An 18,263-nucleotide genomic window follows, 5' to 3' on the forward strand; every position below is an offset into this window, starting at 1 on the left:
AATGAGTTGATTAATGAAGTGTTTTCAATTCAATGTGATTTGTGAGAACCTTGTGAATTTGCACATTTCAAAGATGTTCAATGAAAGTTGGTATAATAGAAAATGGAGATGTAAGTGTTTTTTCTTTTCAAATAAATGAGCCATGGAGTGTGTAGTCCTTGGTGTATTGTACACATTGCACACTGCATCTAACAATAGCATTGTAACTTCTTTTTATCATGTGGAGTTGCTATTAAACCATCTAACAAGAAAAGTATAATTATGGGCTGAGAATTATCGAAAAATGTCAGGGAGGTTCAAAAGTACTAGAACTCATATTCATAACAAGACAATAACACAAATTTAAAGAAAGCCATAAAATATTATGAAAACATTTTAATCTACAAAGACTTCAACCCATCTTCTCTAAGCTTCCCCCCACCAAATACATTATTTCCTGCAGTATTACTGTGAATTGGTTAACCATTTCATTCAATTGTAAAGAATATTTCAAAAATCAGAAATACAGCCATTGGATTAGAAGTGTCAAGATAAAATATTGGGCATCCTCAGAAGTATTTCCAAATTCTCTTCTTTTACTCAACTATAGTACAAATAGGTCATAACTTTCATCAAAATCTGTGATTAGTTTACTAAAGTAAAGTGCTAACGTTAAGATATTTAACATTAAACACAACCATTATGTCTATCCATGTGTATGGGTGTGGGCATTTTTGTGTTTTTTTAGGCACGTTGCAATGAAAGGAAAAATGCAGTTCTTGGTAAAACTTTGTCATGCTTTGAAAGGGTTCTGCCACTCCAGGGAGGAGCATTTTTTTCCTTGAACATTTATTTCTCACACCTGTAAAGCTTAAACAGTCCCTTTCAATCCTTATTCCCTAATTATTGAATACTGCTTCCCATGCAGTTTCTCTGTTTTTGTTTATGGACAACACATGAAATAAAAATTGAACAAATCATGTAGTAAACTATTAATTTAGCAATTTAAAGGAATTTTATCACGTTATATAGGTGTCTCTTATGCTAACTATCACACTGCAGGTGTGTGCCACACCCCAGCACTTTTTCTTTAAACCTAATAGCTTGATGACATTTCTAGATGTGGGAAATGGATAAATTAGTTATTCCTGGTAAGCATTTTATTTTCCTTTCTCATCTTAAGTAAGCTCTATTGCCTTTCTCATTTTTTCTAGCATGTTGGTTACAGTACATTCGCCTGCAGGTGACAAAAATGCAATGAGGTTTATTTTTCTAACACGTGATGTTTGGAGTTATGTATGTAACTCGTGAGACACTACCTCACGGTGTCTAGATGGCCACAGTAGCTCCCAGCATTCTTTCCTTCCTCACCTGACAGTTTCCATATCAAAAACGAAGAGCAGGAAGATTAGCGTTTTCTTCTTTTTTGTTTTTTTCAAAATCAGGGTAGAGACTTGTTCCTAGAAGCTTCTAGCACATTTTCCCTTACCTCTTGTTATGGGTTGTACTCAAAATTTGTGTGTTGATGTCCCAATCCCCAGGACCTCAGAATGTGACCTTATTTGGACATGGGGCATTGCGATGTAAGTCATTAAGATGAAGTCATTAGGGTGAGCCCTAATCCGTTATGACTGGTCTCCCTCTAAAAAGGGGAAATTTGGACCCAGAGACACACATAAAGGGAAGATGACATGGAGAGACACAGCGAGAAGATGGCCATCTACATGCCAAGGAGACAGGCCTGGAACAGCTCCTTACCTCACAACTCTCAGAAGAAACCAACTCTACCCACACCTTGATTTGAGACTTCCAGCCTCCAGAACTGTGAGACAATAATTTTCTGTTGATCAAACAACCCAGTGTGTGGTACTCTGTTGTGGCAGACCCAGCAAACTAATATACCCCTTTTTGGCTGTTAGTGATCTCATAACTCAATCTCCCCTGTCTACCGTGCTTCCCAGTTAAGAACTATAAGGAGTTCTGGGGAGGTAATATATTTGGTGCTTTCAGTATCTCTGGTGAAGGTTCTGAAGGCAAGGAAAAAGAGTGGGCAAGAACTGTTGAGTAGACAACTGGCAGTGTGTGCCACAGCTAGTCTTTCACATGCTGCACGTGTGTGGCATTCACATATTTGTTAAATAAATAAATTACCTTAAAATTGAATTTTTGATCCTCTCCTGACTTTGGAAGAATATAAATGGAATTTTATTTTAGTCATTCCTTGTTTTCTTTGGCGTTTTCTAGCTTTTAACCACCAATGCCAAAAAAATGATGATGCCCCACTGCTACAAAATGTTTTCATCTTTAAATTTTTTTTTTTTTCCTGTAGAATAGTAGAGCCTAGAGTACAGATCTCGACTTGGTGGTGGCATATTATTTTACTTTCTCTGGCACAGCTAGAGCTCATTCTGTTTGATTAGGATACCTTGTAAGAATATTGAAAACTCCTTCCTAGATCCACCTACTCTTAAATTCTGCCTTAAATAGCACTGCCCACCCTAGCTCCCTTTTTGGATTTACCCTCCTCATTTCAAAATATCCTCCTGTTTTGTGTCGTGTGGATATGATGTAAATCAGCAAGGGAAGATAGGATATGCTTTTCTTTTCTGTAGGAATTTCAGAGATAATGTCCTAGTCTTTTAGGAATTTCATTTCTTTTTAGTAAAAGTAATACAGCTGCCTGGAATCTTTTGTCTATTTCTCTTTGTCAGTCTTCATAAAGATTGTATGGAGTATGACCGTTAGAATTGATTGGCCACAGTTTGATCTTTTACGTGACATTACCTTAGGAGCTCATAAAGCTTGTACTTACATTCAAAGGCAGTTATTCCTAGTAACCTGTGGGTGTTTAGGGGAAAAAAATAACACCTCAGGATTGGAGTTTTGGACTTATTAGTTCTGTTCGGAAATGTTATATGCCCTTTATTTTAGGTTGTAAACTTAAAATGGAGCTTTGGAGCCCAGGTAGCATATCAAAAAATGCCCCTGTCACAAAAAGTAAAGTTTAGCATCAATCTAAATGTTACACTGAATCCATTTAGTTAGGCAAGAGGCCCTCTTTTGTTTTCAGCCAAGCTGCTTTTTGCTGTTTATGAATATTTGTGTGACTAGTCAAGGTTCTCTCCTTTTGAGGATCAAAATTCATTTTGAAGAAAATGTTGGATAATTTTTTTTAGACTAGCAAAGACTTCAGAATCTATTCCTTTTAAGTTTATATTGCTAGCAAGAGACTAGAACATTATACCTCAGCATCTCTCATCACCTATTTCATTTCGGTGAAGCAAGATTGAGTGGCCTTTGTCTCTTTCCTGAGTATGAAGTATGGACCGACCTGTCATGTTTGATTATTAATTTGTACTTACATTTTAAGAGTCACTGGAGGCTCCTGAATGGCAGCTGATGGTCTGAAAAGCATTTAGGAGCCCTAAATTTCAGAAATGGTGGATATGTGCCTCAGAGGCTGTTAACTCCAGTGTCATCAGGAAATGCTGAAGTTGAAAAAGCAAGCAGATGGTGAATTTTCACCTTCGACCATATTTAGGACAATGCGATTTAATGGAAAGGGAAACAAGCCAAGAATGTGAGCACTGGGGTCTGATCCCAGGTCTCTCATCAAAAAAATTGTGTTACTTGGGGCTGACCCTGTGGCCTAGTGGTTAAGTTTGATGCGCTCCACTTCGGTGGCCTGGGTTTGGCTCCTGGGCACAAACCTAAACCACTCGTCAGCGGTCATGCTGTGGCAGCGACCCACGTACAAAATAGAGGAAGATTGGCACAGATGTTAGCTCAGGGCAAATCTTCCTCAGCAAAAAAAAACAAAAACAAAAACAAATTTGTGTTACCGTGGTTGGATTATTTAACCTCTCTGTGCCTCATTTTTGCTGAGGAGGCCAAACAATGTACAAAGTGAGAACATAAGCTCTGGAGTGAAAATCTTAGCTTTATCAATCACTAGCTGTACGATAGTATCTGCCTTATATAGGGTTATGGTGAGAATTCTTTCCTTCATCTTAATCATTCATTCAACAGACAAATACTGATTATCTGCCACATTCTGGGAGTTGGGGATACAGCAATGAATTAGAAACAAATAAATAACAAACATATCTAATCGTGTATGGTGTTTATATATAGTGAGATACAGTGAGATGTGCTTTGATGTGTCTGTGACTGGTGGAAGTGAGGGGTGAGTAATGACTTAGATGATGGGAGGGCTAGGCACATTTAAGCTGAGCAGATGACATTTATGCTGAAATCTGAGTGACAAAAAGAAACCACCATGCAAGAATAATAAGGTGACAACAAGTTCAGCATGTCTAAGAAGCAAAGACAAGGATGGTGCCACAGCTGTACGTCAGAGAGTAGGAGATGGGGTCAAAGGCAGCCTGGGAATAAGGAAAGCAAGGAATGTGAAGGGCTCAGTATGGTGCCTCGCACATAAATGTTAGCAAATTAGCTATTGTTTTCATTCTCTCAAAATGGTCTCCGAAAAGAAGTGCTTCTAGTTATTTAGCACCTTTGTCTAAAATTAATAGTGGTCCCTAGAGAAGAAATAGAGCATCATTTGGGGTTTGACTTTCATTAGATTATGATGGAATGGACATTTGGGTTTTCATTGTAGTCACTTGTAGGAGATTTTTAAAAACACCTATTTTTGTCTTTTTCATTGAAATCACCCCCTTCTTATCTTGACCTGATTTTCCTTCTGTCCATTTCCCTCCCCAACTTCTCTGTCATCTTCACATGTATACCATTATGTTAATACATTGCTTTCCAGCTCTACACATGTCAGAGGTTGTCAGAAAAATGATGCTATACCATTTCATAAATAAAATGTCACTCAAAATCAGAAGCTATTACACTAGAAAAATGCTATGAAAAATCCACCATATTTGTAAATATTTACAGACAGAAATATTTTCAACTTTGTAAGACAATAAATTCAAATTAATGAAACATACTATTGTTTTAATTTTATTGAGGAGGAAAAATGAATAAATGACAACATGGTTTCTTTTTGATTAAGGATGTTAGTAGCTATTTCAAAATCCATTTCTTCTGGAGGTTGTTCTTTTCCACAAAGAAAAAGTGAAGTCTTTTCTTGTGGTACTTTCTTCTTATAGATAAATAAAGACCAAGGGCAAAGGAGAAGGGCAAGCTGCCTCCTTAGAGCCTGGTAGGCAGCAGTCAGGGTTAACTGGATGATGATGTTTCCGTGGAAAGGTGCCCAGAATTAGCCAGACTTCGAGGTTTGAGCACACAGTGTCCAGACTACCTGCATTTCTAACACCATTTGCAAGTTCTGGGTTTGATAATTTGCTAGAAGGACTGACAGGAGTCACTGAAAGCTATTATACTCATGATTGTGGTTTATTATAGGGAAAGGATATCGACTAAAATCAGCCAAATGAAGAGACACATTGGGCAGAATCTGGAAAGGTCCCAAATGCTAAGCTTTTGTTGTCCTCAGGGTGTGTTACCCTCCTGGCTTTGATGTGTAACAATATGCAAGGAGTACTGCCAACCAGGGAAGCTCGCCAAGCCTCAGTGTCCAGAGTTTTTATTGAGGCTTTATTACCTAGTCATGATGGACTGATTGTGCACAAGGTTGAGCGCAATCTCCAAGTCAACTGATACCCTGTGACCCAAATCGCTCACCCTCAGTCACATGGTTTGGCTTTCTGATGTGGCGAGCTCCCATCCAAGACTATCAGTTGTGACCAGTCCCACCCTCAGATCCACATAGCCAGTCTCCGCCCTAAACAAAGACATTCTATCAGTATGACATATATTACTACCACCCAGAAGCTGAGGGCAAAAACCAGACCAAGGGCAAGGCCAAATTCTTTGTGCAAAAGAGAAGAGGAAGAGGGTGTCACTGCATGGATTCTGGAGTCAGATGTTCTAGAGGGTGTACATTTTGAAATGCTACATGAACTTGCTCATGTCACCTTACCCTCCTAGACTCAGCACTTCTCTTATATACGTTGGGAATAATTATGGTGATTATCTCACAGAGCTTTGTCAAGGTTAAAGAACAGTTATGGGCACATAGGATTCTCGTGGTAGCTTTAGCTGTTGTTTTCATCATTTCAGTGATTATTTTCAATACCATATTATTATTCTTGTTATTGTAAGTATTTTTATTAATGTTATTACTACTTGAAGTAGCCAAGATATAAGTTCATAGTTTCTGTGCCTTTTTCGGTGCTTTTCCATCTCCTTTTCTTTGTCTAACTATTCACGGATGCTCTTTGTCGCTTAGTCTGTTCATTTTTTCTCTGCCTCAGTAGGAACTCCTCTGCAGTTTTACTGAGAATTCCAAGAGTAAAGAGCTTTTTTTTTTCCCTGTATATTTGTTTGTTTTTAGAAATGTTCTGGCAATGGTTATACAACTGCAAGTAGCATAAGCATTTGGTGATGACATTATCTCATTCCTTTTTGAATTCATAGTACAAAGAGAGACATTTTTGGGTTTTTTTGTGTGTATGTGGAAATTCTCAGAGAATGTGCAAGCTCTCTTAACCAAAGTAAAAACACTTTTTAAAGCACCGTTGTTTAGTGCTGTATCCTTCCCTTCAGTTTGCTAGAAATAAAATAGAAATCTCACCACATAGTAACTGTTTTTAGTTCAAAATCGCAAAATAACATTGCCAACCTTCAGGTTTGCGTGGCTGGCAGATTTTATGAGAAAGATAATACTCAGGTATTCAACTGGTTTTGAATTCAACTTTAGTTCTGCAAGGGGGCTTATGACAGACTTCCCGTAATAGGTTATTCATGTATGAAAAGTCATCTAGTTTATGTTATAGAAAGTAAATACTAAGCCTTATTTGTGGTTTTAAGCAATCTTATTAATATGGAAATGCTTTTTATACTAACTTACATTCTCTGAGAAGTGTTACTAGCTGTTAAGAACAGTTTACCTGATGCTCATAAACAAGGTAGTGACTACAGAGCGTTCTGCTCTGTGGATAAGGGAAGCAATGCCTGCTTTTTCTTCCTTTTTTCTAAAGAGCAGATACTAGTTGCTTGTTTTCTTCAATTCTAGAATGCAGGGTTTACAATACCTTTTACTTATTATGATTATTTTTTGGATGTCTCCCCCCCATATAGGTGAGCTTCTCTTACAAGGCCCCGTGTTTGTCAGAGAGCCCAGCAACAGCATTTTCCCTGTTGGCTCAGAGGATAAAAAAGTAACTTTAAATTGTGAAGCAAGAGGCAACCCTTCACCTCATTACAGGTACAGTGGAAAGTTTAAAAATCCAAATGAAGAAAAAATGATGAGGCAATTGTGAATTTTTTTTTGCTTCAATATAGTTATGCCAGCAATAAGATATAGTACATGACTGCTTCATGTATTATATTCAACAGATCCGATACATAAACATTTGGATTCATACCATATATATCGGCTTGATTATTCACTTTACAGTGAGATTTCTTGACTAAAGAAAAACATCATAGAATCTCTTAAATAAGCAATGTTTTTTCATTGATTTATAATGCGATTTAATGTATAAACTTGGGTTTTAATGTATAAACATGTAGTCGTTGGGAACACATCCATTGTGGGGAAAAAATTAAATGTGTTCTAAAGATATTTAGAAATCATAGTTTTTAAAAAAAGATATTTCAGCATCTGTTCCTCTTCATTTACCATTTTTACTGGGTGTGTATTTAAAGGTTCATTAAGTGTAGAAGAATAAAATACTTTCTGACTAAAGTCCTTTTAATTATTCTTGAAAAGAAAAACATATGTATTAGATTTTTTTCATGTAAAAGTATATATTTTTCAGATTATATGAATAATACTTGTTCACTGACAACCTTCAAACATCACAGAAATGTATAAAGACATAGAAAAAATCTAAACTCTCATCACCTGAAGAAGAAAATATTACCATTTTGGGGATGATGGATTATTTCGATGGGATGGATATTTACCTTATTAAATAACAGAAGATTAACAGTTTTTACTCTTAGGTGTTTTAGGAGACTCACTGTAACAAGGAAATGAATTATTTATAAATAGCATATGCTATTTTCATATAAGTGGTTATGAGAAGGTGCTGGAGGCACCTTGAAAACATGTTCTTTTGAGTACTATGAGCATTTGTCTCGAAAACTGTTTACATTATTAGTTTGCTTAGCAAAACCTTTTCTATAACCTGCAGAGCAAGCAGACTTTAGCCTATATTAATAAAATTCTAAATCTTTGGAGTAGTAATGTAGATCTTATTGAACCTCTGTTGTTCTCTTAACCCATGTAAATAATAGAAGCCAACAGTCATTGTTAAATTGGGTCAGCACTGGGTTAGAAGGTAGACCTTTGTATTTTTGCATCTGGAAGTAATCAAGGTCAATCTTTTTCAGCAATATTCAACAACATATTTTTTGAGCACCTGTGGTGTACTTGCAACAAAATAAACATGATTCCAGGTTACTGGTCAGAATTGGCAGAGAAATTTTCTCTCTGCCTCTTCCTCTCCCTATAGAAATAAGAAAAGTATAATATATGATTGAAAATATAAGAAACTGTATTTTATGAGCTAGTTCAGTTAGCCAGACTTAATCACATGCAATATCTGAAAATATTTTCTTCTTTTAGGGAAAGATGAGCAGATCAACTTATCAAGACATTATCCTGGAAATATTTGTTTCCTGCATTTTTATAGGACATTTTAATACTTTTTAAATGCATCTGTTTGTTTCTCCCTGAAATGGAGGATTATCCTTTTAGACATGACTGTAAATATGATAAAGAATCCATGTGAATGACTCATGTGTGGGCTGTGCTGTTGTCAGTAAAGTTGTATTTCCTGGCATTTATCTTATGAATAACTAATTTGACGATAAATGTGTTCAGCTGAAAAATTATCAAGATACAAGATTTAGTCATACTAAAGTGTATTTCTTTTTTTTTTTTTAATTTAGTGGCTTTATTTTTATTTATTTATTTATTTATTTTTTGCAAGGAAGGTCGGCCCTGAGCCAACATCTGCCAGTCCTCCTCTTTTTGCTGAGGAAGACTGGCCCTGGGCTAACATCCGTGCCCATCTTCCTCCACTTTATATGAGACGCTGCCACAGCATGGCTTGCCCAGTGGTGCGTTGGGTGCGCATCCAGGATCCGAACCAGCGAACCCTGGGCCGCTGCAGCGGAGCACGTGAACTTAACTGCTTGCGCCACCGGGCCAGCCCCTAAAGTGTATTTCTAAATGAATTGATTAATTATGTTTGTAAAGTTTTACCAAATAGCAAGAAATATCGAGGTTAGAAATCTAGAAATAACCTTTTGTTATAATTATTTCTTTGTATACGAGGTGTTTATTGTAATTCCAGAGAGCATGTGTTTAAACATATTGATAACGTATAAAATGTTGATGAAAAAGTTCTGCCATTTGCACAGTACTTATGTCTTATCATATGTCCTGGGATGTTATATTTTTAAATTTAAACAAAATTTGTAACTGAGACTAGGAGATGTGTGACTTAAATTGATTTATCGGTTTTTAAGTCTGATAAATGAAGACATTTAAGATGCTGGGTGTTGTTTTAAAATATTTGGTTTGTAGCCAAAAAAAGGCAGACACTTTCATTATAGCTGTAAAGATTTTCTGAAGTTAAGACGTTCAGCCAATATAAAATTTCACTTAAACTGAAGGTTTATAGTCTCTAGAAATTGAGAGCTTAAAAAAGCAGGAGGTAGGTGGCGCAGGCGGTTAAGTACCCGATCTCTGCTGCGGCGGCCCAGGGTTCGCCGGTTCGGATCCCGGGCATGTACCAACGCACTGCTTGGCAAGCCATGCTGTGGCGGCATCCCGTATAAAGTGGAGGAAGATGAGCACGGATGTTAGCCCAGGGCCAGTCTTGCTCAGCAAAAAGAGGAGGATTGGCAGATGTTAGCACAGGGCTGATCTTCTTCACAAAAAAAAATAAAAAATGCACAAGGGAACCTCTTTTCATTGTGAAAATATTAGGCTTTCCTATAACAAGCAACAGCTCTCTGTTATTCATGTTATCTGCATAAGAAATAGGTTGTGCTGATGGAGTAAATAGGGGTATAAAATAGTGTAGGTTATAATTATAACTTTATGTACTTAGACATCACCTTCATTTATGGCCTGATTTTTTTTTTTCCCTAGCTTTTAACTTTCAGTCAACCAGGTGCTATTCCACATTATTCTTTAAATAATTCAGAAGAAAATATGCTTTCTTGTTCTTTTTTTTTTTTTTTTTTTTTTTTACTATCCTTTAAAAATTACAGATAAATATGTAATAACATTGAGGACATAAAAAAGGGGATATGGAGATTTCTTTACATGAAGTCAGAGAAGGGATATGTTTTTATAAGTATTTATGAATGTAAGCAGATAGGTAGGTAGATAGGTAGGAGGGAAGGTAGGTAGGTAGGTAGGTAGGTAGATAGATAGGTAGATAGGTAGATAGATAGATAGCCAGCCAAGGAGGAAAATTAGGGGGTCGTGTGAAACCACAAGTTAAAGGGAATCCAAACATGTTTCCCAAGATTCAGAATAAAGTTTGAGTCTTATAAATGAATGTCCTTTGAAAGCCCAGAGCCTGTCTTGTAGACTGAGGCAAAATTGCCTAACAAGAGATTTTTGTCTTTGTTATTATCCCATTGGGTAAAAAGAACTCTTAATTGGCCATATTAGAAATCCAAAAGTTCAGAAATTCTCAAGAGAAATTACTTGTCTTAGGGTTTAATTGAGAATTGTACTCTTTCTTTTGCATCTCCCCGCCTGAGCCCCAAAGCCTATACTTAAAGGTTAATTAGTATTCAGTCTCATCGTAATTGATGATGATGTTGAAAGAGGTTACCCTGAGGAAGTATTAATAACTTTTTTTAAATAGGAAGGATTTTCTCTGACTTTTCATAAGGTTAGAAATGCCCACAATTTGCTAATATGAAAGACGTCAAGGAGAAGGATTTTTGGTCACTTGTACTGATGCCATTTAGCATTTAAAGTGACCATATATTTAAGCTGGACTGGGGTAAAATATGCCAGTGCCAATAGGGACCAGGCAAGTAACAAAACTAAAAGAGGTGGGCCTGCCTTAAGAATATATAGACACATCGAGTAATGACTGGAAGCTGTCCAGTACTCAGCCACAAGCCCAGCACATGGTCACGACTGCTTCTCAGCACTGGCCACCTGTTACTATCCAGGAGTGTTGGTCCAGTATTACAAAAGCTTTTCAAGAGATGCTTAAAGTTCAGATATTTTCTTTTTGGAAACTCTCTCCTTATAGTGTTGACTCTGCTTTTCTTTTTAAACATAATGTAGGCCAAAGAAAATAAGTCATAAAGCTGAATGTGGGTCACGTGGACTTTGCATTTTCAATGTTTAGGCTAGCTCAAGACTTAAGCACTGTGCTGTCCGATATGGTAGCCAGTAGCCAAATGTGGCCCTGTCAATTTAAATCAGTTCAAGTAAAAATTCAGTTCCTCGGTCAAAGCAGCCTCATCTCAAGTGTTCAGTAGCCACATGTAGCTAACAGCTACTGTGTTGGACAGAACAGAGGAAAGTTTCTATGCTTGCAGAAAGTTCTGTTGGTTGCCACTGCTCTAGACTGACCCTTGGATCCACAGCTCTTTCCTGTAAAGGCTCCTCCATTTTTTTCTTTTCACAAGGAAATGACCAAAACATCATTTTCTTCTGGCTCTATAGAACAAGCAAACTATTTTAATCAAGTACGGTGTAAGGAATCTTGGATATACAAGTTGTAAGGACTCAATACCATTGCAAAGTACTGGTCTCTCCTGGCTACCGTTTCACCCTCTTAAGTTCCCTGTAATGGAGTCACATTCTACACATATTTAATTTACTGAGTCAACTAAATGCATGCAGTATAAAAAAGAAAAAGAAAATAAATAGACTGATTTCTGCTCACCATTTATTCAAGGAATAAATGTAAGGAAAGGAGGTTTAAGTTGTCTATACACACATATACATGGCATAATGCTATACATGGTAACATATATAGTACTATATTTGGCTGAATATATGTCCTATATATGCTATAAATTTTATATATGTGTATATATATTCTATGTGTAGAATATAAAAAATACAGCATATATGCACTATATAGAATATACACAGTATATATACTGTGTATATTCTATATAATAATATATGACATATTTTAAGCATAATTTTGATTATATGCAATTTGTCCCTTACATATATCTTGCCACCATGTAAGATCTGATGTGACTATTATTTTACTTTTATGCCCCAAGGCAAATAAGAGTTATTGTTTCTCTAAATTCTCTTGGCCCTTAAGGAAATATAGTCTTTTCTGCTAGATCACTAGGCCCAATTCTCTGTGTTTATCCTCAAGCTCAACTCCTTTTAGCATCCTGACTTCTTCAACTGATGAGCTGTGGTCCCCACACCCACAATCAGCCACTAAGAGCAATGAAATGTTCACATGGTTGGAATGATTGAAAACCATAAAAAATAAAGAATATCTATAGCGCCTGAGCCAAGTAGAGGTAGACAGCATCTCTTACAGGGCATTTTAAACTTGGCTGTGCTACCATGTCTCCCATGAGGCCTTCTTGGTATTCTCAGTGCTGGGTTCCATGCTCCAACAATGTACTGCCCCTGGCACCCAGTGCTTAAAGCTGATCAAAATAAAATGTGATTGCTTTGGTAGGATGTAACTCCCTTAAAGGTGAACACTGTGTGTTCTTCATCCTCACATTCCAAATGCCTGACAGATAGTGAATGCTCAATTGGTGGCATGAAAAAAAAAAAATGGAATGATTCAATGGGGGGAAAACGAAAAAGAGGAATTTGGGATTAGAACATGTCTCAGAAGTCAAGAATGTCATGAAAGGTCGGAGGGTCAGAAGCAGTCAATCATTTATTCTATAGAATGTTCTTAAGTTTGGAGTGATTCCTCTTTTTTGGCTCCATTTGAAGACAGATTGCTCTTGAGGTCACAAAGATGGCTAGCTGAAACTCCAGACTTACTTATATCCTCCCCGTAATATCAACTGGAAGAAGAGGGCATCTTTCCTATTCATGTCATCAAAGGGTCCGAGTGGTGTCAGAAAAACATGAAAAATAATCATAGCTAATACTGTCAGCAGTCAATACCCAGGAGGAATGTAGAGGTTAGATTTTAGAAACTAAAGATGGCAGTATAAAAAACTAATTCACATCTTTTGTTTTTGTTCTTCTTTCTTATGTTTTTGCAGTGGAGTGAGGAGGAAGGGTAACACATACTGATCAAACACAAGTTAAATCAGTTGGGTCACATTCATATTCTTGGGTCTGAGACAGGGAGTATTCTGAGTGGCCGGGTCTGGGTCGTGTGAGGTGTGGCCTTTTCAAAGGAGAATGAGACAGCTGCTACCAGAAAAGCCATAATGGTTGCAGGGAAGGCAGAAATAGCAAACATCTTCTACAGTTCTCCTTGGAATAATTTTAAAACAATCACTGATCAATTTGAACTAAGCTATAACTATGTAAACTGAACAGTTGTTTTTAATCCCAGTGTAACTCTAATCTGCTTTTTTTAATGTATATGTTTAAAATGTATCAATGAATGAGAAATGGGAATCTGTGTCATAAAACAGATTTTAAAAACACAGCATCGCAATTTAACGCATTTATATCTTCAGCAATTATTGCTGAAGCCTAACTAGTTATTTTTGGATAAAGTATTGAATATGCAAATTCAGACATTCATTCTTTCAAGGGCTGCAATTATTCTCATCACTTCGGTAAACATATTAACAAACATTGCATTTGAACACAAATGCATTTGCTTATTAACTTGAAAGCGGCATCTAAAACCACAAATTGCTTCTGTGATTAAATTCCTAATTTTCCTGTCAAACCCCAAATAAAGTATTGCCTGTTGATTTAACAAGCGTTTAGTGTGGTCAGATTTCCCAAACCCAACCCCAGCCCCCTAAAGATTTTAGTAAGTTATTTTCTTCTTCTAGCTTTGTTTTTTATTGAAGTCTAACAGGTGACATTCTTTTTTCTTTTTCTCCAGAATATTGCTTATATTTCCATTTTCCTGACCATATTTTGTGCGATAGTGTAGATATCCTGAAGGATAGTAACTTTATACAATCAACTTTGAGGTGAATGATATCCTGGGTTTATTTTGAAACTACCTGAAGTCATTCGATTTATTTTCAGTTTTGTTCATTTCAGTTTCAAAGAGTAGCATACTCTAAGCTTGTTATCAAATTCTAGTGGAAGACACAATTCAGGGCTTGGTGCCTTAAACTAGACTAACAAGAAGATATATCTATGTTTATACTCATTATTGTTATTCCATACTAGTGTGGTTTTGTGTAAGAGGTTGCCATATCTGATGATAACTAGTATGGTAAATAAATACTAACTAGTAAAGTAAATGAAAATAGTTGTGCATCAATTCCCCATCTTTGAGATGTTTATTGATAATATGGATGACCACAGTTAGGGACGGCTATTATGGAGGTTAGAGGGTACAATTAGATTACTCCATTCAGGAAACTTCTTGGAGTACCTACCGTGTACCAGCTATTATGGCTGATGGTGAGAATTCAGCAGTACTTGAGATAGTCATCATCCAGAGGAGCTTATATGCTTTGAAAAGCACCTTTTAATCCTGAGAATTTAGGCTTTTTATACTGATTTAACTCATTATTATATAAATTTGTGTTTGCACACACACATTCACACACACACACTTTTACACGTAGTTTGTTCTTTGTATTGGAAGGCAATGGTTCATATACCCTCAGCCACTCATGTTTTAGTTTGTTTCCTGGAAGTAACAATTATAGTTTTCATGATTTCAAAGTAATAACTACCAGTTTTGAAATATCTCCTATGTCAGACACCTTATGCTTTATAATCAAGATTCAAAAACTCTTGGCTCTGGGGCATGCACAATGTTTTAAAGAAATTGTATTTGAATTTTTTTTGGCTGGGGGTGGAATCTGCTGTAGACTCCACCATTCTGTTGTAGCCTTGGCCCAGTTTTCTCACTCACTTTATCTGCCTAGCCTCTGACCAGTGAGGTCGATACTTTCAGTGTCCTGTTGTGTAGAGGATGTAACTGAGATTTGGAAGAAGTGGGTTGATCCCATGCATACTCGCTCAGGTAGAGCAGCAGAGTAAGCAGCCCGGACTTCTCATTCCAGCACTCCAAGTGTTCACCTCCAGTTATTGGCCCAAAATCAAATTCACATATAACCTCCACACTAAGCAGATAAAGAGGATGAGAGTTCATTAGCTGAGAATCAGTAGATGTGTGGAATATGAATAATAAACTATGTCTCACTCGTGGATTCTAAAAGCAAACCCTAATTCATGTAGAATGAGTGTTTGAACACTGAAAGCTGACAGTTAACTTAGAAGATCGTTCAAGAGTGTTGCAACATGATGATTATTCAAAGGTACTTAATCTTGTGACATTTACCACCAAGCTAAAGCTACAAGGTTAGTCTGTTTCTGGAGCACAATGTAAATGTTATATGATTGAAATGCTGGTGTATGTAGCCCCAAGAGCCATAAGGCTGTCTTCTTTTGCTCTGGATCACTGCATTAAGCCTTTTGGAATAGAATTTGGATATGCAAATGTTACTTTTATTAAGTTTTAAACAATTTCCATGTTTCAAAAAGATTTCATTCTGAGACTTTGACAGTTTCTCATGAACTTCAAAATTCCTGCATAAAGGTAGACATCTGTAATTTTTACAAAGAATTGCGAATGTGCAAAACCAAAAGTCAATATCTACCTCTGAAAGCTTCCCAAATTTGTGACCTGAATGTGCCATTTACCTGTCACACTTTACTACCGTGTGTTGTATGAACTCTGGATAGTTGGATTACAATGTACTTGCAAAGCAAATTAGTCTAAGATTTTAGATTTGTAGATTTATTGGACACATACTTTGTGGAAGAAGGAGTATGTGTGTATGCCTTCAGTTTTTCTGAATATTTCTTATACAGATGAAAATATAAGAAATATTTGGAAAGCAGGCCCAAATATGAATATTTTGCATTAGGAACTTAAGTACACTATTTTCTCAGGATAAAATAATGTTTGGACTCCCAAGACCCCAGAGATTGCTTACATATTGTAGAGTTTAAACAAAGACAGCCCTTTTGAATTCACGTATTTTCAGCAAGCGGAAAACCAATCAATGTTTAATAACATCTTAAGAAATTTTATATCATCTAGGGATGAGTTCCATTTAATGATAAATAGTATTAGAAAGGAGAGAAATAATTATATTGCTTTGTAAAAAGAAAATTAACATTCCTCAGGGTATCTCAAGTATTTCTTAGCTCTGAGGAGTTTTCTAAAGCAAATGCACTTATACTTTTGGTATAGCAGAAACACATTTAAAAGAGTAGTTTTTGCCTTTTCACAAAGTGAAATAATCTAGGGAGTGTGTCTATATGATGAAGACTGAGCTAAAGGAAGTAAGAAACATTTATGCATAATAGAACACATCTTTTCCGTTCGGGTTCTTAAGTCAAAACTTTGGGATGATAGCTTTTAGATCTTAGATGCTTACTGAAATAAAGTAGTTTCCCACATACTTTATGATCTCCTCAATCTTTCCAGCTATTCAATAGGAAAGAAGAATTGCTTCTCCATATTTTTATTTATCTTTACCATTTTCTACATAGCCACTATACCTTTATTATTCATCAGCTAAGCACAAAAACATGATTTTCAAATGAAGCCATCAGGCATGCTTAGGCCATAAACATTCTAACTCTAGAGCTAAAATCTTTGTTTTCCCCGTACAAACTGTACTTTGTAGGTAACGAAAACACAAGGACCCTTTGTTGTGAGAGTCTTCCATTCAAAAGTGTGTGAAATTAACGACATCTTTCCTGATTTGGATTTAGAGGAATTTTTCCCACTGCAGGTACTAAGTCACTTAGTAACTGACAAACTATTTACAGCTTAAAAATTCAACCCACCCAGTTGTGATTTACTGTCAGCTTTATTCTTTGAAGGTCAAGCCTAGCATGTGTCTTGTCCCATATTTTGCTGACTTCTCAGGCAGGTACAAATGCAGACAAACCATATGTGGAAGACACAATTTGTTCCACATGAAAGGAGATGACCAAAAGCATTGAATCTAGCAGATTATGTATAACCAACATGTACTCAATGGGGATGGAATAAAAGGAAAGCAAAGCGGACAGACAGGTTTGCAGCCTTTAACTGAGCCTATTCCCACAGTGATAATGGTGCCCACCCATTTGTTGAAGGCCTACCCTGAGCTATGAGCTCTGCATACACTGTCTAAATAAATTTATAGAACAATCGTGTGAGAAAGATGACATTCTCTTCATTTTACATGTTAAAACCTTAGATTTAGGGGAGTGTAAATGAAAAACCTCAGTTTTCCACCTCCTATGTAGGAAGAAATCCAGTTCTTCCCTACTGTATGTTTCTTCCCTGTGAGTCTCCTTTATTGCTCACACGAAACATTTCACTTCTGGTCATTAAATGTGTGGAGTTTTTTCCCCCCATACCAAGCAATTCTCTGTGACACCAGCTGGGTATCTTATAATGTGACTCAATTCTGACACTATTTACCTAGAGATAGTGTCAGATCTCAGGGGTTAAGGTTCAGTCCCACAAGACTGCTCCCACCACCACCACTTCAGATGCCAATCGCAGGTAGTAAGTCCCCAGGTTACTCATAACTTCTGTCCAACCTGGCTGCACATCATGGCTTCCCATGACCCGCTCCTCAGGTTCAATTAATTTGTTAGAGCTGCTCACAGAATTCAGGGAAACATTTACTTAACATTCACTAGCTTTTTACAGAAGGTTATGATAAAGGATAGAGAGGAACATCCAGATGGAAGTGATGTGTGAGCTCCCATGCTGTGTCCGGCGTGCCACTCTCCCAGCACCTCTACACGTTCACCACCCTGAAGCTCTCCGAACTCAGTCCTTTTGAGGTTTTATGGAGGCTTCGTCACATAGGCTTGATGGATCATTTTCCATCCATTTTCAGCCCTTCTCCCTTCTCGAAAGAATGGGGGGGGCCTTGAAAATTCCAAGCTTCTAAGCATGACTTGGTCTTTCTGGTGACCAGCCTTCCTCCAGGAGCCCACCCAGAGTCACCTCCTTAGAAGAAAAGACACTCCTATCACCCAGGAAATTACAAGGGTTTCAGGAGCTCTGTGTCAGGAACCTGGGTCAAAGACCAAATATTAGAACAAAAGATGCTCCTTATGCTGTTATCACTCAGGAAATTACAAG

General features: G+C 36.9%; 1 protein-coding gene across 4 annotated transcripts in view; it reads left to right on the top strand.

Annotated features, from left to right (window-relative positions):
* LOC131419011 (contactin-3) overlaps positions 1-18,263 on the top strand; it is a 279,521-nt gene that overhangs the window by 52,966 nt on the left and 208,292 nt on the right. For all 4 annotated transcript variants that reach the window (XM_058563677.1, XM_058563641.1, XM_058563649.1 and 1 more), the window contains exon 3: positions 7,096-7,222. In XM_058563677.1, the coding sequence (XP_058419660.1) occupies positions 7,096-7,222 (127 nt within the window). The remainder of the gene's footprint in view (positions 1-7,095; positions 7,223-18,263) is intronic.

This window comes from Diceros bicornis, chromosome 2 (assembly GCF_020826845.1).
Source record: "Diceros bicornis minor isolate mBicDic1 chromosome 2, mDicBic1.mat.cur, whole genome shotgun sequence".
Classification (NCBI taxonomy): Eukaryota; Metazoa; Chordata; class Mammalia; order Perissodactyla; family Rhinocerotidae; genus Diceros; species Diceros bicornis.